This window comes from Aedes albopictus, chromosome 1, assembly GCF_035046485.1.
Source record: "Aedes albopictus strain Foshan chromosome 1, AalbF5, whole genome shotgun sequence".
Taxonomy (NCBI): Eukaryota; Metazoa; Arthropoda; class Insecta; order Diptera; family Culicidae; genus Aedes; species Aedes albopictus.
The window spans coordinates 297918035-297944365 of record NC_085136.1 but is presented as its reverse complement, the minus strand read 5'-3'; the positions used below and the strand labels follow the sequence as shown (position 1 = coordinate 297944365).

Below are 26331 nucleotides of genomic sequence, written 5' to 3'. Positions count from 1 at the left end.
GACCGGACTGGTACGCTCAGATATGGTTCCAATAGCAGAAGAATTTCTGAATCTAATGAGCTCAAAATGTTTGAAATCTGTGGAAACATGGTGGAGGTATGGCCATTTCAGTTTCGCGGATTTCGTTAGTGTCCAGTTTAGAGCTCGCACGCGTTATAAATTTAGAACTGAACAAAGTTCAAATATTTTTAAGCAACAGTTAGGTACAATAGTTTTTGCCTCAACCAGGGCTGAAAATCGTCGCCGTACGACTAAAAAAGTCGATGACGAGAACGAAAACTAGATCGTCATCGTTGCTCGTTCCACATCGGATGACTCATTCAAGCCTGCAAATCGTCGTGAAGGGCTTGCGTCGTGACGAAAACAAACTTTTCATTCGTTTTGTTTCGCTCTTCGTCCAAGTGCGTCTAGCCGACGGAGTCAATGTTGCCACCAGCAACACACAAAAAAAAAAGATTTTTTTTAAAAAATAATTCCACCTGGAATCAAACAACGAACCTCTAGATTGCCAATCCAGCACTCTTACCAACTGAGCTAGTGAGGTTTCACACCACCGTAAGTGCCGAAATGCCAATAAAAGCTATTCCCAGTTGGCGTTTGCTTGGCCCGTCGTCGCTAGTTTCCAGGGAACAAAGAGGACGACGAAAAAGTTGGTGGGTGACTATTTATGATTGAGCTTCGTCGTGAAGCCCGCAGTCGGCGACGAAAAGGCTAATCGTCACCGTTGTTCTTGCGGACGAAGATTGCTTTATTGTTAACTTCACGCAGTGGTGACGAGAAGGACGATTGTCAACCCTGGCCTCAACTACCGCTTATTACCTGAATTACCCGAACAATTGTTTACATCTAAGACTCATTCAACCTAGTTTCCGAGTTGACACACACAATACTTCAAATGAGTGGAAATAAATTGTTGGCGAAATGCTTTGTCAATTTGAGCTAAAATAGTTTAGTATTAGCGGGGTATTGGCCGATATGATACTGAAGAAAGTACAATACCATAGACATTATGATACCGAAATCCATAAGATTATGTTCCACTTGAATGTCTTTTCATCAGTAAGAGTTAGCTCACGTGACCAGATGTCCATTCGATGAATAGTCAAATCGATTGAATGTCATATACTTCCTCTTCCGTAAAATGGCTTTTGACCAAATGACCGTTTGACCAAATGTACTTTCGAGCAAAGATTATTTTGTTTCCTATGATCATTTTCAAGTCGAGTCAAATGTTTATCAAAGACCAATTGGCGATTAAAAGTAGAGGTTATGTCGTGCAAATTTGGAAGTTTGAAAGGGAAATACCAGTTCCCCATCAGTTTAATCATCAATTTTTTGGTAAATTTATCGATAAAATGAATTTTTCTACCCCGATCCCACATTAAATTTTATCTGGAACGACTCAATCACTAAAATACGAAATGGGATTTCACAAAACTTAACCTCACTTTAGGAAGCCAATAGATTAGCCATAAATGTCCAAAATGTCATTTCATTCGATTCTCTACAACTTTCAAAACTTTTCAACATGTTGATATCTTTCAGCCTTTTGATATATTTCAGCCTTTTGATGCTTTCAGCCTTTTGATCATTCAGCCTTATGTGTTTCAGCCTTTTGATCATTCAGCCTTATGTGATTCAGCCTTTTGTACGTAACCCGACCAAATGTACTTTCGAGCAATGATTCTTTTGTTTCCTATGATCATTTTCAAGTCGAATCAAATATTTATCAAAGACCAATAGATTAACCATAAATGTCCAAAATGTCATTTCATTCGATTCTCTACAACTTTCAAAACTTTTCAACATGTTGATATCTTTCAGCCTTTTGATATCTTTCAGCCTTTTGATGCTTTCAGCCTTTTGATCATTCAGCCTTATGTGTTTCAGCCTTTTGATCATTCAGCCTTATGTGATTCAGCCTTTTGTACTTAACCCGGAGCAAGAGCGTCCGGCAGAGGACGGCAGACCAGCTAAGACGAAGGGGGCGGCCAGTGCTAATAATAAGGTATCTAGTAAAATCAAAAGCTTGTCTTGAAGAGGATGATTTGTTTTGGTGAACACAATTTTTGACAATTATAGTTGTGGCAGTGTAAGAGCGTGGAAAACTAGATGTGTCACTAAGGCCAGTAGTACACAGGGTCAAATATTTGACAAGGAAAGAACTCAAGAAACAACATCAGTTTGACACTAATGAAAATTTGATCGAGTCAAACAAGATGTTTGAGCATTGGTTTCTTTTCGGACAAATATTTGACCCTGTGTACTAGCAGCTTAACACGGATAGTCGCGGCCTTGAGCTTCTGTGGCTAATACTTCTATTAGATTGGCGAAGCCTCGCAATCATAGTAGCTACCAGTCAGCGCCCGCAACTCTGGGTGGCTGTTAACCCCGAATGCTGACAAGTCAAATCCTACCGAAGCACCCTGGAAAGACGGGAAGGGTGGCCCTGGAAAGGCCAGCCCGTCAATGATCGAAGGGAACAAGGGAATGAGACCACTGATTGGTCCTCAGCAATCACAAGTAAGAGCAAGTCAGGAAGACGACGCCTTTTTGACCATGGTTGAGTGGAAGAAGAAGAAGAAGAAGAAGAAGAAGAAGAAGAAGAAGAAGAAGAAGAAGAAGAAGAAGAAGAAGAGGAATAAGTCTGAAGATTCCAAGTACTCGGAAGTCTTAAAGGCGATAAGGAGCGACACCAAGCTAATGGATCGGGGAGCTGACGTGAGCAGTATTAGACGTGTTCATAAAGCTCATATCATTTCCGAACTCAAGTGCGACAAGGAGTATAAGGGCACCGTTTACAAAAGTCTGGCGGAAGAAGTCCATGACGAAGGTGTCGAGGGGAAGGCTCTCACAGCGGAGGCGTCTCTGAAGGAACCTAGACGGCAGGAGCAAGCTGTGAAGGCCGTAAGGCATAAGACTGCACGAGCCCACATTAGTTTTGTTTTGTTACGGAAATCCGCGAACTACAAGCATTCGACAGGATGAAAAAGGTACCCAGTCTTCAAGACCTTACCGCTTACCGATCAGGCTAAGGCCGGGGTGGCCTCTGCTGTACATAGTAGCCGTCTCCATTCCACTCGGTCCATGGCTGTTTGTCTCCAGTTCCGCACTCTGCGTAGGGTCCGCCGATCGTCCTCCACTTGGTCGACCCACCTAGCTCGCTGCGCTCCACATCTTCTTGTACCGGTCGGATGACTCTCGAGAACCATTTTAGTCGAGTTGCTATCCGTCATCCTGATGACGTGACCCGCCCACCGTAGCCTCCCGATTTTCACACTGTGGGCGATGGTTGGTTCTCTCAGCAGCTGATGCAGCTCGTGGTTCATTCGCCTTCTCCAAGTCCCGTCTACCATCTGTACTCCGCCGTAGATGGTACGCAACATCTTCCGTTCGAAAACTCCAAGGGCGCGTTGATCCTCTGCACGTAGGGTCCATGTTTCGTGCCCATAGATAACTACCGGTCCAATCAGCGTTTTGTAGACAGTTAACTTCGTGTTACGGTGAACTTTATTCGATCGTAGAGTTCTGCGGAGTCCAAAGTAAGCACGATTACCTGCCACAATGCGCCTCTGAATTTCTCTGCTGGTGTCGTTGTCGGCAGTCACCAGTGAGCCCAAGTACACGAATTCTTCAACCGCCTCGATTTCATCACCGTCGATAGAAATTCGGGGTGGCGGGCGCGGTGACTCCTCCCTGGAGCACTTTGCCATCATATACTTTGTCTTCGACACATTAATGGCTAATCCGATTCGCCTGGCTTCACTCTTAAGTCGAATGTACGTTTCCGCCATCGTCTCAAATTTACGAGCAATTATATCAATATCATAAGCGAAACCAAGCAGCTGAACGGACTTCGCGAAAATCGTTCCACCCGTGTTTATCCCCGCTTTCCTAATTAGACCCTTAGCAATGTTGATCACCAAGCACGAAAGACCAAGACCTTGCCGTAGCCCTTTGAGAGATTCGAAGGGACTCGAGAGTGTCCCTGATACTCGAGCTACGCACATCACCCGAACCATTGCCGCCTTGATCAATCGTGTCAGTTTATCCGGGAATCCGTATTCGTGCATAATCTGCCATAGCTGTTCTCGATCGATTGCATCATACGCCGATTTGAAATCGATGAACAAGTTGTATTCGCGGCATTTCTGCAACACCAGGCGGATGGCGAACATCTGGTCCGTTGTAGCGCGTTCGCCCAAAAATCCAGCCTGATATTGCCCCACGAACTCTCTTGCAATCGGTGATAGACGGTGACATAAAATTTGAGAGAGTATCTTGTAGGCAGCGCTCAGTAGTGTGATCGCGCGGTAGTTCCCGCAATCCAACTTGTCGCCCTTTTTGTAGATGGGACACACGATACCTTCCATCCATTCCTCCGGTAATATTTCCGCCTCCCAAATCTTGGTAATGACCTAGTGTAGTGCTTGAACCAGTGTTTCTCCACCGTATTTTAGAAGCTCGCTTGGTAGTTGATCTGCTCCAGCGGCTTTGTTGTTTTTCAACCGGCCAACCTCCTCCTCAATCTCTTGGAGGTCAGGGGCCGAAGGTCTTTCGTCCTGTGCACATACTCCTAGATCTGTTACCACGCCACCTTCGGTACTTGCAACGTCGCCATTGAGGTGCTCATTGTAATGCTGCCGCCACCTCTCGACCACCTCACGCTCGCTCGTGAGAATATTCCCGTGATTATCTCGGCACATGTCGGCTTGTGGCACAAAGCCTCTGCGCGAGCGGCTCAGCTTCTAGTAGAGCTTTCGTGTGTCCTTAGCGCGGTACAGCTCTTCCATCGCTTCGCAATCTCGTTCATCCGGCTGGCGCTTCTTCATCCGGAAGACTGAGTTCTGCCTGTACCGCGCCTGTCTGTAACGTGCCTCGTTCGCTCTCGTACGGTGTTGCAGCACTCTCGCCCATGCTGCATTCTTCTCGTTTTTCAACTGTTCACATTCGCCGTCGTTCTAGTCGTTTCTGCGATTCGGAGTCGCGAAGCCTAGTGCTGTAGCCGAGGTACTACCTATGGCGGATCGGATGTCCCTCCAGCCATCTTCAAGTGTAGCTGCGCCAAGCTGCTCTTCCGTAGGTAGGGCCACTGCTAACTGCTGCGCGTAGTCTTGAGCCACTTCTACATTACGAAGTTGCTCGATGTTGGGCCGCGGCGTTCAGCTTCGACGCGTGGTGATAACCGTCGAAAGTATTCCGCGCATGCATACAGCGACTAAGTAGTGATCCGAATCTATATTCGCACTGCGGTATGTGCGAACATTGGTTATATCCGAGAAGAATTTATCGTCGATTAGAACGTGGTCGATTTGGTTTTCTGTTTGATGGTCGGGTGATCTCCAGGTGGCTTTGTGGATATCTTTGCGGGAGAAGAAGGTGCTTCGGACTGCCATACCACGGGAGGCTGCAAAGTTTACGCATCGCTGGCCGTTATCATTCGATACGGCGTGCAGGCTGTTCCGCCCGATTACCGGTCTGTACATTTCCTCCCTTCCTATCTGCGCGTTCATGTCGCCGACAACGATTTTCACGTCACGCGGCGAGCAACCATCGTATGTTTGCTCTAACTGCGCGTAGAATGCTTCATTCTCGTCATCAGGTCTCCCTTCGTGTGGGCAGTGGACGTTGATGATGCTGTAGTTGAAGAAACGGCCCTTAACTCTTAACATGCACATCCTTGCGTTGATCGGCTGCCACCCGATCACACGCTGTCGCATCCTGCCCGACACTATAAATCCTGTTCCCAGTTCAATGATGGTGCCACAGCTTTGGTAGAAGGTAGCCGCTCGATGCCCGCTTTTCCACACTTTCTGTCCAGTCCAACAAAGTTCCTGCAACGCCACGATGTCGAAGTTGCGGGGATGTAGTTCGTCGTAGATTATCCTGTCACATCCTGCGAAACCTAGTGACTTGCAATTCCATGTTCCAAGTTTCCAATCGTAGTCCTTATTTCGTCGCGTGGGTCTTTGCCGATTGTATCGAGTCGTATTTTCTCCTATGTTATTCGCAATGGGGATTTTTACGGGTGGCTTATTGGGCCTACGCCAACACTCCTGTCTCGCCGGAGGGCCATCGTGCCAGTTCTGTTTAACGTCCCAACCAACACTGGGACGACCACGCTGATGGGGCTATCTAGCTGGGCGTGGTGCAGCGTTTTTTACTCAGCCGCTGGATGCCAGAACCTAGGTTGCAACCATTTATTTGCAAAAAATTACATTCATTCGCTATTATCTCAGTTCAGAAGCATGCTATCGAAAAAAAATGTATGGATGAATTTAACCTTGTAGTTTTATCTGAAAGTTTGCCGAATATATTGGGGTCGCACACGCATTCCAAAGTCGTGAGCGAGCTGTGAAGGCAACTTTCCACAGCGTGAATGAAATTTATATTCACCGCGTGGAGAGTTGCCTTCACAGCTCGCTCACGACTTTGGTATACGTTTGCGACCCCAATGTTATTCGGCAAACTTTCAGATAAAACTACAAGGCTAAATTCATCCATACATTGTTTTTCGATAGCATGCTTCTGAACTGAGATAATAGCAAATGAATGTAAATCTTTGCAAATAAATGGTCGCAACCTTGGCCAGAACAGACGCTGTTTGAGCCGCACCTCCTTGGTGAACAGACGCTCGGATCGTACCTCCTCAGTCTAGCTGAAGTCAGGAGGACAACAATGCCCAGGCTGCACTACCAGCTAAGCACACAACTCTTAGCTGGCGGTCTTTGTCATCGCTTGACCCGTGGAAGCATGAGGTAGAAACTTGTGAGGACCAGAGCTATATGGGACGCTCTCCTTATCGACTCACCGTTTCGCAGCCCGCCACCCACTTTACACCCACCGTAATTTCTCATCTGATATTTTAAGGGCAGTTAGTGCTTACTATACACCCATCACATACAAAAAATGAACTAAATTGGTTGGAGGAAAACGTGGTGGGCGTTAAGTGTTTGGAAGCGTCTAATAAGTGACCCGACTGTATTCAATCGGAACGGAACTAAGTCGATCATTGACGATATTTTTTGCAGTTCACGTAAGGAGTTTACTTTCTCCTTTAACCACTTTAACCATCATTACTAATTGATAACAATCGACTATACCCTAATGTCTAGAATTTCATAAACTTCTCCATAAGACCAATAAATCGATTCATAAAACTTAGAGAATGATCTTTGTAATAAACGAAATGATTCATGAATCTATCAGAGTGTGAGTGAAAGTTTGGCGAAACAGTACGAACTAAAAATAATCATGTATTATTAGGTTTCCTGAACCTGACATATACGAGAGTCTTTGGAGAAGTGAATTTATAGGTTACCTCTTGTTAAACTTAATTTCAAATGATTTGCTAACATTTTTCGTCTTCAAGACTTAATTTTATAAATATTAACTCTTTCAATAAATAGCTGTTTATTCTCGGTGATTAAATTAGAGTGGAATCTAAATTTGGCCTTTTAATTTCTTACCGAAACGTGTTTCCAAAAATTGGAAATCAGTTATGTAAATTGGGACAGAAACCTCCATACATCGAAAAACACCTAAACGTATATAATGAGCTTGTAATAATTCGTATGGCGGAAAGAATAACCCGTGTTTGACTTCTACGTGGATTTATCACATGAAATATATTTTTGACAGAAAGCCCGGGCTCTAGTATACCTATAAAATTCTTTATAGACACTAAACTTCCAAAATCATCTTTAAAGGCCCAAAATGATTATGATAACAAAGTTAGGTCTTAGGGAACAGTGCGTCGCTAGTCTTACCGGAAGTACGCATTCGGACCAAGTTTCAGATGCAATTCATGATATTAAACAACCTCAAGTTCTTGCTGTTCAATTTGTTGAAGCGTTCAGGATTCAGATAGATGAATAACCAAAACATTGCATCAGGTAACACTTATTTCCGGTTCGAAAACATGAACTCCCTGTATGACAACTATCCTTACATAAAGTATAACTCTTCCCATTGATCATAGTGAAAACCGCTTATTTTCATATTTTACAGATCCTGAATATCAGCCGATTAAAAATAAAGTACCCCAGGACAGCTTCTGAGGGTTAATGGCGCGAACATTGGTCTGCCAGAATTTACATAAGAAGTGACGTACTTTGAATACAAGGAAGAAAGAAGAGGTGCGTGATATTGATTTCTGTATAGCTCAGTTAAACACAAATAAGTTTATGCAAACAAAAGTTAACCAGAAGCATAGATATAAAATTAAAAATAACACTTTTACAGAAACTCGGACAGAAGGAAAGGATAGATCACGACGTGTCACGGCATCACAGATCGGGCATGTCACGTTAAATGTGAGTTGTGAGTATTTGCCTGCCCTAGTGATATCACACAAACACGAAACGGAAACCAAGATCTGCCGGGCGTGCTTTCTTACCTAATCCTCTGTAATCGAATTTGTGTTTGTGTTTCTTCGTGGTGAAAAAGAGGTAAGTTAACTTATCGAGCAGTATAGCCAGATCGTACGCCAGCTCTTCGAACTCTTCTAGCGCTGATTGGTGGCAATACAGAGTGATGATCCAAACAAAAACAGTTGAATTATGGTTGCTCGTTTCGGGCTATTCTAGAATTGTTCTGAGAGATATATGGTAAGGAAGTAAGAGTGAGACACAAGACAAACATTAAATATTTGACACTGTTGCTTAGTTTAGATTGACTACACGTGGGTCATAAAGGTCGATTTTTCAGATCAAGGTAAGTAAAAAGAAAATCGGGTAAAGTACTGTTCCTTTTAATTACACTAAGAATTTGCATCCTTTGATAGAAACGTATTTCGACCTCAACTGTAAAGTCGTCTTCAGTGTCTCGTACTTAACTCGACTTGACTGTCGAGTAGACTAAACCAATGATGCCCTAAAGTTGTTTGTAACCTCAAATAGCACCTAAAGAACTTTGATCTGATTGAAATTGATCTATTTATAATTTTCGCATACAACGTTGACCCACTCTAATATCTGTGGTTGCTACTCTGTGATTGACCCAAACCAAATGGCAGTTGCACAATGAATTAACTGATCAATTGACTGGGAGTGGTTACCCATTCGCACTCTTTGAAACCTTCAGAGGTTCTCTTTAACGATACAATAATGGCAATGGTCACGTCCTTGTAGTCAGGTTGGAAGAGGGAAGGAATATTAGTACCAACTTTTGTTATGTGAATGTTGACGTTTGCAGCACCAAAGGCTGCATGAGGGTTGTTTGTTAGTAGTAAAGACATAGTTGGGGCGAGATTCACTTTGATACGTGATAAGACCCTATGATTTTTATTCCATCTAAACCGTCGCACTACGGTTATGGACGTATTTTGGCCCAGGGCATGTATTTTGACCCACCATGAGAATATCATTACATTTATCATATACTAGCTGACCCGGCAAACCTTGTATTGCCCATTTTAAGTGTTGCTCTTGCACAGTTTTTCTAATGTTTTTGTTAATTTTCTTAACTTGTTCTACATATGAACATAGCCACCCACCATGAGGACAAATTGAACCGTTCAAAAATCTTGTTGGTCATTTCATTAAATAATTAGTTGTATGGCTCCAAAGAGTATGTAAACTCATTTGTATTAACATCGGAAGCCCGGCTTCAGAAGCACGTTATCTTCCATTTGGTACATTTGTCTCAGGTAAAATACTGTTTGGCGGTTTGGTTGCTAACCAACTTTTTATCAATGTAACTTAAACGGACAACTCGACCATAGAATTTTCAGTTCAACTGCCATAAACTACACAACAGCGCCACTCGAAAGAAAAACCTTCGATAAAAAGAAGGAAACATTTAGGTAGGGTATGGAACCATTTGGGTAGGTGGATCTATTTTGGGCACTTTCCGCTATAACACAGTCAAATTAAAACCGATTGACTTCAATTTTTGAGCATGGCTAGATACTGTACGTATCTGATCGTGTCCTTAAAATCAAGTCGATCTGTTCAAAATTGACTAAGTTATAGCAGCAAGTGCCCAAAATTGCCCCCCCTGCCCAAAAGGTCACCAACCCTATGTTGAAAATTTTAGCAGTTGGTCCGTAAAGAAAATGGAACAGTGTGACTTGAAAGTTATCTGTATGCTAAGAACCTTCCCAAAAATATCTACCTACAAAATTCACACCGATCGGATGAAGTAGTTTCCGAATGCATAAGGGTCAGACAGACAGACATCGCGAGTAATAAATTCCTAGAGAAATTCCCAGAGGTATTTCTGCAGTAATTCCATGAAGAATTCTTGCATGAATATCTGGATGAATTACTGGAGGAAGAATCTTTAGTGGAATCCCTGAAGGTATTCCTGGTAAATTTATCGAGAAATTACTGGTTAAATACTGGGAAAACCTGGTGGAAATCTTTAGAGAAATCACTTGAGGAATTTCTGGAGGGTTTTCTTGAAGACTCACTGGAGAACTTTCAGGAAGAATCCCTGGAGGAATTCTTTGACAAATTCCCGAAAGATTTCCTGGAGAAGTTCCTGGATGAATTCTTGGTGGAATCTCTAGAGGAATTGCTTAAGGTATATCTAGAGGAATACCAGGAGGAATTTTTAGCGGGACCTCTAGCTGACTTTATAGAGGAGTTCCTGGACGAATCCCTGTAGGAATTTTTAGACGAATCCCGGAAGGAATTCACAGAGGAATCCGAAGAAACTTCTGGAGGAATCCCAAGCAAAGTGCTTGGAGTCATTTTTAAAATGATCCCGAAAGGTTTTGTACCAGAAGCCTTTACCACTTACGTGAAATAATTGGCCACCTTAACTTCGTCTGGAGTCCCGTTGCATTCTGGGCTTTTAGCAAATAGTTTGTCTGGAAGAATCCATTCCTCGTGTTGTCCAGATGTCTGACCTACAGCACCAGACCATGTATTCTGCCTCGAGTCCAGAGGAGTCCAGCGTCGTCTTTGCCTGACCGTCAAGTTCTACGTGGTGCCAGTTACTGGACACCACTCACGTTGCATTACCCCCTGTTGTAGAATAGATAGAAATAAAATAGGTACGTACTAAGCGAATTTAACCACTTTTCAGGACCACCCACATCCGAAAACTTCCCCACACTCACAACGCCCTGGGACCCGGGAGCATAAGAAGCCTTCTGTGCCCACCCCGAAAGTGGCCGTGGCTCAGACCAGCTGCTTGGGGCCTAGTGAAGTTACCTTCCGGAGCGTCAAGATTCTCCCGGGGTCAAAAGCGGGTTTCACGTTCCATTTCGTGTGCCTATAGTTTTAAAAAATGAACCACTTTTGATATGTTTATTGCACATATCTGTCCCGGCAATCGTCCGTCGTACTGTCTGCCTACTGTGTTTTTTGACACACAGCTCCTTAGAGTAGTGCCCCGAAGACTCATCTTCATGGGAACCTCCCGTTCCAGAGACCGGAGATGTCTCACACCAAGCTAAGAACCTTCCCCGGCCTCAAACATACCCACATACAAAATTTCACACCGATCAGTTCAGTAGTTTCCGAATGCATAGCGGTCAGACAGACAGACAGACAGACAGACAGACAGACAGACAGACAGACAGACAGGCAGACAGACAGACAGACGGAAATTCATTTATATTCATATATAGATATAGATATATAGATATATAGATATAGATATATAGATATAGATGTAATCTCTACAAAATTTTGGCAAATTAATATTAGAACCTCCAATAATCCTTTGCCAAGATTATGTAATTATATGATAAATGTGATGAAATTCCTAAGTTGGGCCAAAATACATGCCCTGGGCCAAAATACGTCCACTACCCTATTGTTCGCTTAACGCGGAAAGCAAACAATCGTGCACGCACGTCGACAATATTTATTACGAACGACGTGACAAAACATTCAATCACAACATCTAATAGCGCGGGATTTCTAATGGAATAACCTTATGCGTATGTCCTGAAACCCCTAATTCAGTAAAAGTGTCTCATTGCCCTTACATTTCCCATATCCATTCAAAACAATACTAGGAATGCCACTTTGCAAATTGCAATAGCATCAATTCTAGTTAGAACATATTTCCAATCAAACTTACCGTCTTGCAGCAATTCTTCCAGCACATCTTCTTCGTGCTTCTTCTTCTTATGTTTCTTGAATCGCGCCTCCTCCAGCATCCTTGACTCGTCCGAATAGTCACCGGTGTCGGATCTCCTGTGCAGCTGCAAGGCCGTATTCCAATGTCGGGACACAGGCTGATGATGATGGTATTCCATTTGCTGATCCTCGCTGTATTCCGCGCTGCCCAACTCGTTGAAGGGAGTCATTGACCGATTATTGATGCGACTCCGTCCCGGTGGTGTGATTTTCTGCAGCTTCCACCGCTTACTCCTGATGATTTCACTGGCACTCGACTGCGACATCGAATCCATTCGATCCAGATCCAACTGTCGGGTCTGAGCATGCTGAGACCTGGCACTAGGTTGCGGTTCAACCGCGGATTCACTGTCACTTGGCAGCTGCTGGTCCAAGACAGGGGCTTCCACCAGATTCAAAGCACCACCATCAGTCTCTAGTCTTTGCTCGGTGGGTGGCTCCGGAAGGGTATGACCCTGCACTGTCACGATGGCTTGCGTTAACAGCAATAAACAACAACCGAACGACACTAGCACGGATGTTGAACTTCGCCCGGATAGACTCATTTTTGCATCTGTTTGGCACTAGAGCACTTTGAGCACTGACTTCAGTTCACAGCGGGTTCTTCAAGCTATGTTGCCACTGTCCCAAAAACTGCACAAATCTCTGACCCCACTGTCCAGTAATTGTTCCGATAGTGTGTCTCTCTCCCTCTCTCCAATTTCTCCCAACACTCGTAAAATTAGCAACCTCTTCACCTTTCGCTATGGCCTCAATGTCCGAATGCTCCCGCAGATTTGAATACCACTCGACTACCGGAGTGCCATTCCGACAGCGTCTCGACAACTTGCGATAACCCAAAGTCACAACAACCGATCACACAGATGACCGACCGCCACTGTCCACACACAGCCTCAGGTCCTCTCACGGGGCGTTCGGGGTTCTCGACTCTCGAGTTGGTGAACCGCGCGGATGTCGGAATGTGAATGGGACCAACAGCCGCCACCAAGTCAAACAAGTGATCTGTGCGCTTCGCTGCCTCGGCCTCTTGTGTATATTCAAATGTGGCTGCTGCGCGGTTTTTTTTTCGCGGCATTTAATGATTCCCAAACCTCCTCCTCCTTCCCGCACACTAATACTAGACGCTAGCTGGCTGCTCTAATCGGGGCTGCGGCGGCTGCCATACGCCATGCCATGAGCCCGCGGCCGACCGGGTTCAGCTACCACCAGCCTCAGCCTGCAGCGGTGGAAGTGGCTGGCAGCTTCCCAAATGAAAATGAAAAATATAAAAAAATGACGACGAATCAAGAGCATCCAAGCCTAGCCGGGAGAGGCGCGCCAAGGCATAGGTAATGCGCGCATGAAGCATAACGCCCCGATGATGACGGTGATGATGATGGTCTGATGATTGATGATGGAGAATCGGTTGCTTGTGGTGGTGAGGCGACGACGCTGATCGTAGTTTTTGGTGGTTGTTTTTCCGGCCCGCGTGATCGTTTTTCATGTTTTGATGCTTGAACGCCGATTTTTTTTTTGTTTGGGGCAGGGAGGCCAGTGTGGTGGGATTGAATAGAATGCCATATGATGGATTTTTTTTTGTTTGACAGCAAATGTGATTTGGTGGGAAATAACCTGAATAACGTTTTCAATATATCGCAGAAGAAATATAGGGCAACGGGTAGCTCTAAGGGTCAGTTATTCAATATGTTTCATCAGTTAGGCAACCGTGAAACAATACCAATTCCCAAACAAACTACATACTTCAAAACTTAGTACTTTCAACATATCTCAAATTTAACACATTGAAGTTTAATATTCAAAAAAAAAAATGAAATACTTTTGATTCTTAAGTAATCAATTCACATTTCATGTTTTATTAGCTTTACTTTATTAGCGGACTTGGTGACTAATTCGACAAAACATAGGGTGTCGAGGTTGCTCCATGTTACTCAATGAGTAATCATCTCTTGAGACAAAAAAAAAACATTATTGTGGTTTGTCCCGTTTTTGAAAATACTCATTTTGAAAATAAATCATTTTGAAAATAATGACCTAAAACCCTTCTAAGACTTCTTCCAGATATTTCTGCATATAGATTCCTACAGAAGTTCTTCTAAAATACTTTCAGGAAATCCTTGGGATTTTTTTTGCAAAATCACTTGGTTCTTCTCCAGAACTTAAGATTCCCCAAAAAGTTCCTTCGTTGATTACTCCAGGTTATCTTTCACCATTCCGTTTTCCTTGAAATTCGATGATGATTTTTTATGAGTTTCTCGCTCCAGTGATTTTCTTCCAGAAGTTCGTTCTTGGGCATCTAGTCTAGACCCTGTTAATATTTCTTCTGGTTTCTTGCAGGAGTTGAACTAGAATTCGGAATTCCTTAAAAAATCAAGCCAACCTCTTGAAATTTACCCAAGAGTTGCATTTGACGTTGAATAAGTTTTTCTTTCCAACATTCCATTCTTGTGAGAATCCTTCAAAAGTTCCTACAAGCAATCATGCAGAAGTTCTTTGAAGAAATCTTTCAAGAGGTTTTCGTGGGAAACCTTCAGAATTGATGGGATTCTTCTGAAAGTCCTTAGTTTCTTCAGAAAATCCTTCAGGAATTCGTGGAGAAATTCCTGAATCGAATTCCTGAACCCTAGACTAAACACCTACTCCCTAAAGAAGCTTCCTAACAAAATAACCTGCAAAATCCTCTGAAGCAATTTCTGAATTGGCTTTTGGAGAAATCCTCAGAAGAAATCTATTAATAAAACTGAAGGAATTCACAGAAGGCATACAAGGTGGAATCCCTAGCAGAAGTAACTGAACAAATCGAAGATTGTATTTTTGGCGTAATTCGAAGAAGAAATTTCGGATAAAAATTCTGTTAGAATAAAAATCTCAGGTTAGCATAGTGGATAAGGCATTGGATCGCCATTCTGGAGACGGTGGGTTCGTTCCTGGCGAGAAAATTTGTATTGTATGTACCACATAATATACAATTTCATGCAATTGTAGGCCAAGAAAACTCTTCAATTAATAACTGTGTAAGTGATCATAGATCGCTTAGTTAAGGATAGATAGGCCAAGCTCCAGTTCATGGAGAAATACCTAGGATACCAATTAACAATCTAATACCTAACTCAGTTTTTTGACGCGGTTTAATTTCATTATTTTTATACAGGCTTGTACCAATTTGTTGGCACGATTAGAAGACAAAGAATTTTGATTAATTGTCAAATTGAGATATGAAATTGTGAAAAAAATCGCTTTCTGGTGAGATTCGAACCCGCGACGCCATACTCTCTAGACCGTGATACAAACGGATTGTGACAACAACAGCACATACCTATATTGGATATTTTTCTACCGCTCTCCTAAGTATGAGAAAATGGGATGGGAAAATGGGAACAGTAACGAATGTACGAAAAAAGCTTTTCATGTGATATTGTGACAGCTATTTTACGAAATTATTTACACTTCCATAAATATAAGAAAAGATATCTTTGGTACATTTTGAAATGTTTTGCTTTCCACAATTGAAAAAAAAATCATAATGCAAAATTTTTATTCCAACCTTATGCGCCATTAACACTGTAATGATAAGTTTTCCCCCGAAAAACCCCACCAAACAAAAACAATGTTTCGGAAATTCTTTCAGAAACTCATACCGTGAATTTTTCAAAATTTATTCAATGACCACCCCACAAACTCCCCCTTCAATTCCTCTACGGGCTCAAAAAAAAAAAAATATCAAATATTCATTCAGAAATTTTCTGAAGAGGTTTCGTTAGTTTCCTACAGTGTTTTATCCAAATATTTCTTCAAAGATTTATTCAGAAAATCTGCCATGTTCTGGAGTAATACATGCCAGATTACCCCATGGATTTATTCAAAAATCTCTAATTCTATCAGGTTTTTTAAATAGAGAATTCATTTAGAAATTTATCGAAGGATTAATTTAGAAACTCATCCAAATAATTCCGCCAGGTATTGTTTCAGAAATTCCTAAAGCGTTTTCTTCAGAAAAACTTTCAGGGAATTTAGAAAGCCAAATGTCAGGAATGTCTTTGGATGATTATATGATAATTTCTTCAGGAACTCTACCAGGGATTGTAAATTTCATAGTTTCCTATTTTCTTTTATAGATTACCCCAGAAATTATTTAAAAAACTTCTTCATAAAACAGTCTTTAGAATCCTTTTGAAATTGCTCGATGAATTCCTTCAGAACATTCGCCTCTCAGGAGGTCTTTCATGTATTGCTATTGAAAGCGCGTTTAGAACACCTATCGTGGATTGCTTCAGGGGATCTTCCAGAAATGTCTTTTATTTTTTTTCTAGAAAAACTTCCATGGGTTCCCTCAGAAATTGCTAGATTCTTTCAGAAATCCGTTTGGATCACACATCAGAGAATCAAAAAGTTCAGAATTACACCAGAAATGTCTCCTGGCATAAATCTGAAAATCTTTCACAGACTCTTTCAGAATTTTTCACATTGATTCCATATAAAACTTCCCCAGGACTTTCTTCAGATAGCCCTCAAGAATTTCCTCAGAAATTTCTCCAAAAAAACTTGAGGTAGATTTCTATTGTTTCCATCTTAAAATTTCACAAGGATCGTTTATAATTTTCCTTGAGAAATTTAATCAGACTCGATCATTAATTTGTTCAGTGGTATTGCAGGAAATCCAACAAAGATTTGTTCGACTCACTCAAAGTGCAAATTTTCGGTAAAACCAATCCGTGTGGTCAATTATGATTTTCAAATAACTCAACATACATATGTACAGATGGGTAAATTATTGATTAAATTGGGAAAAATCCACAGCTTCGGCTTTTTTGAAGAAAATTGTTGGAGGAATCCAGGAAAAATATTATTTTTTTGATACAGTGTTGCCAAACATGTTATTTTTATTTTTTTTATTCTTAATCACTTAACCTAATTTACAGCTCTATTGTCCACTAGGGCGCTACATGAGCGATTTCAATTGACGACTGCACTTACATTGTGTACAGCGTCTAGTAGATGTATATTCTATTCTTCTTTATCGCTGCTTTCACTTTTCTACTTAATACATGGTAGAATGATGAGCACAAAGATGATGGATGGCCGTTGTTCCTTTCCAATCCGATTGAGGGTCCATTATGAGTAGCAGTTCGCCGATGTACAGGTATCCGGGTCCGTTTGAGCCACGGGGCTCAGAAGAGGGTCAGTGCCAGCCGCTCTCGGGGGAAGAGCAACTGACGAAAAATTGCAACTGCCGGGGCTGGGAATCAAACCCATAACCATCCGCATATGAAGCGAACGAGTGACCAACTACGCCACGGGCCCCGGCAACATGTTATTTTTCAAGTTTAAAATTTAAAATCGTCGAATGATTGTATTTTGATTTCAAAAATTTTTATTCCATCGTGTTTATCATACATTTTCCAATCGAAAAAGCTCCCCGAGGTCTTTTTGACCGTTCCAGAGATACAGCGTTTTTAAGCTTGAAAACCGTTTTTCTCTAATATATAAAATAAATCCAATTTACAAGTTTCGCTAAGAAAACATTATTCGATGCAATTTGAAGGTGATTTGGGCTGACTTAGACCAAGGAGAATAGAAAACTATGTAAAAATAATAATATGACAGTTTATCAATGATGGATTTATTAGAATGGATAACAATAAATTGCTAAAGTTCATAATAAATGTATTATAATCCTTATTTTAATTGAAGTTCTACCTATGTAAACATTAAGGTTGACAAAAGTGTTGCCAGACATTTTAATTTTATTTTAAAAATCTACATGAGAACTTTTGTATCAAATCAGATGATCAATAAATTCCTCTTTTACAATTTTATTACTATTGGCAACACTGAACCTTCATAGTTTTCGTTTGGTGTGCAACTTTTTTATTTCTCGACCAAACTTTTAATAAGGGCAGTGGTAAATTCAAATGTTCACTGAAATTTATTCATGGTTCAGAATTACGCTAATTTATTCTGACTCTTTTTGGTGTATTTTTAAGATTTTTTAGCTTTTCAGTCCGATTGTGAGATCAAAAACAACCTTATATTCTCATACTACGACGCTTCGTATCGGATCTTGAGAAATATCCGATTCGGATCGAAACGTCGGAGTAAGAGAACATAAGGTTGTTTTTGATCTAACAATCAGACTGAAAAGCCAAAAAATCCTAAAAATAAGTTCAGAATTACAAAAAAAAAAAAAACATTCTGGATGACATGTTATGCCTTAGCGTACAAGTTGCCATTCCATGTTTTTCCTGTTAATCCATTGTTTTGAACTTGTACGGGGAAAGAAAAAAGAGTTCAATCCACCCAACCTTGAGGTGGTTAATTTCCATTAACTCGCATACAGACAGAGTACTTAGAGTAAAAGTTCTTTTTACCCAACCACCAGTTCAAATTACTCAACTATCAATACTATGTCACTTACTCATTTTTGGCTTCCCGCATTGAATTTCCAAAATTGAGTAGTTTTGTTTTTCTTTTTTTGACAACAATAAAGAGAGCGAATCATGCAATGGTAGGCAAAGAAAGCCCTTCAATTAATAACTGTGGAAGTGCTCTAAGAACAATAAGTTGAAGAGAGGCAGGCCAAGTTCCAATGCGAACGTCGAGCCATAAAGAAGAAGATCATAATCATGATACACTTTCGTATGCACTCCGAAATTAATTGGGTTCTTAAATTTGGAAAATATTATTGATATTTTAGTTTTATACAATAGAGCACCCTTTTTCTGAGCCACTAAGATTTTTTTAAGATTTTAAGAACTTTGTTTTGGTATCTTAAACCAATTTCGAAGATATTTTTCAATATCACTTTTTGACAGCTGGGCAACTGTTTGACAGCTCCACCCAGTACAAAATCCGACGAGGGGTGATTCAACAAATCGCTCCCATACAAACTTAAAATTGTTTTTTAAATAGGTTCCCGGGCTCCTAAATTCATGAAAATTAGGATTTCAGCTCAGTTTTGCATGCAGATTCAGAATATGAAATTATCTCAACATCGCTTAAGAAGTCAAGGAAAAATTGCTCGATAAATCTCTTATGTCTGCATAAATACCTGCAAAAATGTAGATAAAAGTAGTGATGGAATTCTTGAAAAAAATCCCCCCAATACATTTCTGGGTATTCTGGGTACCTGTGGAGGAATGCTAAGAAGAATTTCTTGAACAAGTTCTGAAGAGATGAGAACACAAAAAACCCGATGGAGTCTGGAGTAAATTTTGAAGTAAGGCCGATGCAAATATTTAATTTGTTTTATGTCACCCCCCCCCCCCTTCAAAAATCACAAAATATTGAAGGGGCGAAAAAAAAAACATGGCGTCCCATGACTCAATTTTCAATAGAAAAAATGTTTACAACCAACTATTTTTCAATAGTCCAAAAATATTTTTTTCAATAGTTGGTTGAATTTTTAATTTTTCAATAGTTTTTTGTTTGTTTGTTCCTTATTTATTTTTGTTATTTTTGTCCCCCCCTCGTACCCGATTTGAGGTCTCGGACATAAAAGAAAAATAATATTTGCAACGGCCTAATTCCACAGAAACAAAAAAAGCTAAATATTTTTTATTGAAACTTTGAAAGACGTACCTGGAAGAACTAGAGAATCTTTGATGAGAAATTTCTGAAGCATAACCGGAAACATTTCTGAAAAAAAAATCCTCGAAGACAAGTCTGAAAATGTTATGAGCAAATCCCAAGCAATTCTTGGAGGAACTACCAAAACAAAAAAACACCAGGTTCCTCTGGTTTGCAGAAGAATATCTTGAGTATTTTCTAGAGGAATTTCCCTGAGGGGTTTCTTTTGGGATTCTTCCACGAATGATTCTAAGTTTTCTTTGAGTTAACTTACAACGTTCCGCTTAGTTTTGGTTTGAAAATCGCTGAGAATATTTCGAAAAAAGTGTTTCTGACCTACTGGGATTTCTCCAGGAGTTCCTTCTTTGATAACTTCAGCAGTTTCTTTTAATTTTATGCAGAAGTTTCTCCTCAGGTTAACCCTGAAGTCCCCTTGCAAATTGCTTCTGGAATATCAACGGAGATTGATACAGGAGTTTCATCAGGAATTGGAGTTCATGAAGGAAATAATTCTGGGTATTAACCAAGATATCTATTGAATTCCCCCAAGATTTGCTTGTGTGATTCACCAAGATGTTTCACTTGAAATTTCTCTAGGAGTTCCTCCAAGACTTTCTTCAAAATTTTCTAGATGTTTATCTTTTTAGTTTTGGAGGAATTCGTCCAAAAATATCTTCTGATGTCGATCTGGCGGTGTCTCCAGGGGTTCTCCAAGAAATTTTTCCTACGATACCTTCATTTTTTTTTAGAATTTCATCATGAAGGATTTCTTCAAAAAGCGCCTAAAGACATTCATCCAGGAAATCGTTCTGGGACTCGTCTCCAGGAGTTTCTTCTGGGATTGCTGTAGGAGCTCTTTGATTTTTTTACAGAATTTCCTTCTTAAATCCTTCATGAGTTTATTCCGAGAATCCTGTAGTAGTACATTCAATGAATCAACCTCGAGTTTATTCTCCGAATCTTCCGGTAACTCCTTCTGGAAGTCTCCAGAAGTTCCTTTCGAGAATTCTTCCAAACTTCTTTTTGAGAATGAAACAATTCCAAATCCCTCAGCAGTTTCCTTTTACAATCCTGCAGATGTTCCTGTTTGGAACATTCCACTTGTAGTTAGTGTGCACAAACGCGAGTGTGTTGTGGGTTGGTATCCAAGCCGAAAGAGATATGGGTTTATGAACAGTGCTCACGGTGTGGCATCGGAATCAGTTTGGCCCCCTGTTCCGCAGAATCATTACCTGTTCTGTAGCTTATCTAGCTTATGTAGCTGGTCTAGCGAATACGAAGTCATGGGTTCAAATCCAACCAGAACGCGATTTTTTTTTCACAAATTTCATCTCTCATTTTGTTAATTAGTTACATTTTGTGGTTTCTTATTACAAGTTTTTCCAGCACATTCATGTTATTTACAGGAATCTTGTTGGACATATTCCAGAAGTTTGTTCTCAAAGCCTTCAAAATCCTATGCAGAAATTGTTTTGCTGGGAAACAAATTCAAGAAATCTGCCATCAGTACTTCTCGAGTTTTTTTTATCTGAAAATCCTCCAGAAGTTCCTGCTGGGGTTCCTGCACAAATCCTTAGATAGAATTTCTAGAACCCAGACTAAACTCGTTTAGGAATATCTGAGGGAGCTTCTTAGGGGTTTCCTGGCGAAATCTTTAGAAATCTTCAGAAGCCATTCAAGATGGATTTGCAAGAAAGAACTTCTTGGACGAATCTCCAACAGAAATTGCTGAAGAAATCCAAAATGGCTTGGTGGCAACGTGATTTGTGGATGACCCTTATCCTAAGTATGGCTCTTAAGATATATTCTCTTGAAAACTCCAGCAGAAATGGATTCCTTAAATTGATATTCACTTTGCATCGCTCATGGTTTCCGCAAACGTGACCCGCACTCTCTCTATCATCATGGTCACAGGTTGAAGTCGGTTCCTGACCGTCTACGACTCGGCGACTCCGCAATCGCCATCTCGCGCTACTTTTCAGCTAAGTAATGATAGTCAACACCGTCATTCGTAGTAATAAGTTATAACAGTGCACTCCACACAGCTTCCGTTTTCACCGGTCAAGACCCATAACAGCGACCAAGCACGAACGGTGGACGCAGGTCCACTTTGGCTTTGGTCGTTACCTCGTAGCCCGGCGCAAAGCACGTAAGCCGCGTAGTCGGCGGCGGCAACGAGTCGGTTTGTTTTGATGCTCGTTATTGTTGGTGTTATTTTCGAGCAATTTCTCTGCTGCCTGCATATGCGCGGCGGCGCCTCGTCAGCGACGATGATGGACCTGCCGCCGCCCGCGTTCGAACCAGAGCAGGGTGAATCAATTATTATTTGGTGGTACCGCGTAACATATCCTCGCATATGTAAGTGTATGTTTTACTCCGAGAGATGAGCAGCAGAGATGTGGGCGTTATGCAACTTTAGGAGCCAGATTAGTCGCGCGGTGGCAGATGAATTTGTGCGTTTTTAATTGTTGGTGAATTGGGGAAGGAAAAGTCGAAAAATCGAGAGCATCGTATACACACGTCCTCCATTAGTGGCTGCCATTAGAGAATCTAGCAGGCAGAGGTGAGGTATGTGATGGTGATTACGAACGAGTGTTATCAGGTGTATATTTAGACTCGAAATCTGCGTATACCGACGATAACTCGCGTTTCCGGGTTACGAAAGGCGAGCATTTAAACGCGTGGGTTGTAAGCATAATCACAAATTAATATACATGTATCGTATCTTGCTACTCCGTAAATGGCGACCTGGGCATCATTGTCCTTCTCACTTCAGTTAGATTGACGAGATAAGTCTCCAGCGTCTGTTCACGAAGGAGGTGCGACTCAAACAGCCTCTGTTATGCTATCCAGCAGCTGAATATGAAATGCTGTATCACGTCAGTTATACCTCTTCTGAGCGATGTAGGGAGTGCGACCGCCCATATTAGCATGCTTATGAAAAAAACCCTAATTAATCCACCTAGCGGTGATGGTGCCTTTCTCGTGCTTTAAAATATCCTTTCAACAAAACTCAAACGACGTGTTGATGACATTGACATAAATACAAAATGAAAACTGCTTGCTAAATCTACTCAATATGGATACATTTTAAATTAAAATATAAGCCAACAATCCAAAATTTAAACCAAACAAGTGTTATGCGTGCTAAGAACGATCTTCGGCGGTGTGCAGGAGAACGGTGTGTGGCGAAGAAGAATGAACCACGAGCTCGCTGCACTCTACGGCGAACCCAGCATCCAGAAGGTGGCCAAAGCCGGAAGGATACGTTGGGCAGGGCATGTTGCAAGAATGCCGGACAACAACCCTGCAAAGCTGGTGTTTGCAACGGATCCGGTTGGCACAAGAAGGCGTGGAGCGCAGAGAGCACGATGGGCGGACCAGGTGGAGCGTGACTTGGCGAGCATTATTGGGCGCGACCGAGGATGGAGAGCGGCAGCCACAAACCGAGTATTGTGGCGTACTATTGTTGATTATGTCTTGTCTTAATGATGTTGAACAAATAAATGTATGTATGTAAGTGTTATGCAGCCGCAAAATTTGACTCCGGATATCTACCCCAACTAAACTAAGCGCCATCTTGATTATTGAGACACCATCTTGGATGTTCTGGTATTGATTTTTGGACTCTGCACTTAAAATTACATAAAATAGTCACTGTATTGAATTTAGGCATGTCGTTTATGATTTTCCGGTTACCTGTTTTGGACGAAGACCGGCATTCTTCCCCATTCAAACTATAGTCATATTGCAGACCTTGTGAAACAACGCACAGCTTGGGTTTTCTGATTACAAATTTTGAATTCTGGACATATTTCCATACAAAATGTGCCCAGAATGCAAGAATTTAAAATCCTATGAAATAGGCGCTAATTTGAATACTGGGCCATTCTCTTGGATTTTGGATCGCTATCTTGGATACTCTGGTGGACTCCGAACATATTTCCCATACCAAATACACTTATTTTACATAGTTTTAGAGCTCAAAATTCCTTAAAACAGTCGCCATCTTCTATTGACGCGATCAAATTCTTATTTTTCCATTCAACGTTGACCCATCTTGCTATAAATTTACATCTTAGGAATCGGGAATGGTACGATTTGATGAGATCTCTTTAATTTTGTCTATATTTTGTTCTCTTTCATATATGAGAACATAGACATATTCGTCACTGTTGTTAATACCTAACGTTTATCAGGCCATTAAACAAAGCCACGATTTAATTATTCACATGAACGTTGGTTCTGCTACACAACAGCTAGTCTCTAATGTGATCTAAGGCTATTTTCTTGCTAACCGTTCATTAGATTATCAAAGAATCTGCGATCTGATGTGTCGTATGTATGGGTTTGGTTCATTTTTATATTTGGTAATTTCCGGTGGGATACCCGGATCTGATTTCATGACATTACCGTTTGTCCCAATTATGGTCTGAGATTATTTTATTGCTAATTCTTCACCTTTACCTAATCACCGCGATTTGATTTATCGTATTAATGGGTTTGATTCACTTTTACTTTTAACTACTTTCGAAGCCACAGCTGAACCCGCAACACTACCGGGAATCTAATGTGGTCTGACCCTATTTTTCCATCAGATTGTCGATAAGTCGTGAACTCGTGATTTGATGTACCGCATCCATGGGTTTGGTTAAATTTTACATTTTACTACCCGGATCTGATTCCGGGTAACTACCGGCTGAACCAAATATGGTCTGACACTATTGTCTGAGATGATTTTCCTGCTCATTGTCCATCAGGTAATCGAAAATGCCGTGGTTTGATGTGTCGCATGCATGGGTTTGGTTCAATTGTATGTTTTGCCACTTCCAGCGGGACGCCTAGAACCGGTTCCGGAACACTACCGGATAAGATATGCTCTGAGATGGTTTTCCTGCTCATTGTCCATCAGGTCATCGAAAACGTCGTGGTTTGATGTGTCGCATGCTAGGGTTTGGTTCAATTGAATTTTTGGCCACTTCCAGTAGAACGCTTAGAACTGGTTACGGAACACTACCGGTTCAGATATGGTCTGAGATGATTTTCCTGCTCATTGTTCATCAGGTCATCGAAAATGCCGTGGTTTGATGTGTCGCATGCATGGGTTTGGTTCATTGTTTATTTGGCCACTTCCAGCGGGACACCCACAACCGGTTCGGGAACACTACCGGTTCAGATATGGTCTTAGACTATTTTTCTGCTTACCGCCCATCAGGTTATCGAAAATGCCGCAGTTTTATGTGTCGCATGCATAGGTTTGGTGCATTGCCATATCTGGTCCCTTCTTAGGGTACCGTTCCGGAACACGTAAATGGCCATATCTCCGGAATGGCTGGACCGATCTGAACCATTTTCAATAGGAAACAATGGGACCAGATTCCGCGTCGAATGAACCGTCGGTCATTGAAATCGGTTCAGGTTTACTTCCAAAAAGTGATGTGAGTTTTTTTGTACACACTCACACATACACACACACACGCACACACATACACACACACACACACACACACACACACACATACACACACACAGACATCACCTCAATTCGTCGAGCTGAGTTGATTGGTATATATGACTTGACCCTCCGGGGCTTCTATCAAAAAGTCATTTTTGGAGTGAACATATAGCCTTTCCAGTACACTTAGTGTACGAGAAAGGCAAAAACAGCAATTTTTCCGGCAACACGTCGACGAATTAAGGACTTTTATTTGATGCTGGGTTCATGGAATGTCAGAATTTTAAATGAACCCGCACCGGTTGGTCTTTTGGATCCCGAACATCAAACTGTTGGAGTGAGCCTGACTGCGATTCAGGAGGTGCGGTGCCGTTTCAGGCTCAAACAGGTGCGTGTCATCAACGGTTGAAAAGCCTCTGGAATTTTCCTGAAGCTTACTTGAGAGCCGAGATGCAACATATAATTTCGGAAACTGTTGCCCCCTTAAACCCCTTCAAATCTGGATGTAACGCTCTTAAGACCCTCCGGAATCCCCCAATACGCCACTAAAACCTGTTGAAAACCATCTGAATCTTCCTGAAATGGTTGCGGAAACCTCTAAAATCGCCTTGGATACCCTCTTACGCATCTGAGACCATCATAAATCCCACGAAAACGCCTCTGTAACGCCTCTGAAACTCGCTGGAAAACCTTAGAAACTTTACGCACCTAAGAATCTCCTAAACGGTGCTGTAACGCCTCTCGATCCTTTGGAAATCCTCTGAAACTTCATTAAATGCCTCCGAAAATCCCTTGAAACAATTCCGGACCACCTGTAGCGCACATGAGACCCTTGAATCCCCTGAAATATACTGAAATTCTTCTGAAGCCCCTTCCGACCCCATGTAATAAACCCGAGACCCTAATCCCCGAGAATGCCCCAGTATTGCCTCTAAAACTTCCTGAAATGCACGAACCCCTCGTATCGCACTTGTGACCCTACTAAACCCCAAAACACCCCTGAAGCCTCCGAAAAACCATCCTGTCTCCTGAAATTTAGATTTATCTTAGTTATTGGCTTAGCTTGGATTTGGCCAAGTGCTTCTGGAACCACCCAAAATCTCCTTAAACACTCATAAGATTCCTCTGAAATTCGTTTTTAAACTCCTAAAATGCTTCCGAAACCGCCTAAACTACCCGTAATTTTCACCAAAACTACTTGACTCGTCCTTACCC

General features: G+C 41.6%; 1 protein-coding gene and 1 long non-coding RNA gene across 2 annotated transcripts in view; both read right to left on the bottom strand.

Moving 5' to 3' along the window:
• LOC109411176 (uncharacterized) overlaps positions 1-13617 on the bottom strand; it is a 29354-nt gene extending 15737 nt beyond the window's left edge. Inside the window, exon 1 of the mRNA XM_019684651.3 lies at positions 12040-13617. Within this exon, the coding sequence (XP_019540196.2) occupies positions 12040-12643 (604 nt within the window). The 5' untranslated portion in view covers positions 12644-13617. The remainder of the gene's footprint in view (positions 1-12039) is intronic.
• LOC134285716 (uncharacterized) overlaps positions 1-26331 on the bottom strand; it is a 279906-nt gene that overhangs the window by 211725 nt on the left and 41850 nt on the right. The gene's annotated exons all lie outside the window — the stretch shown is intronic.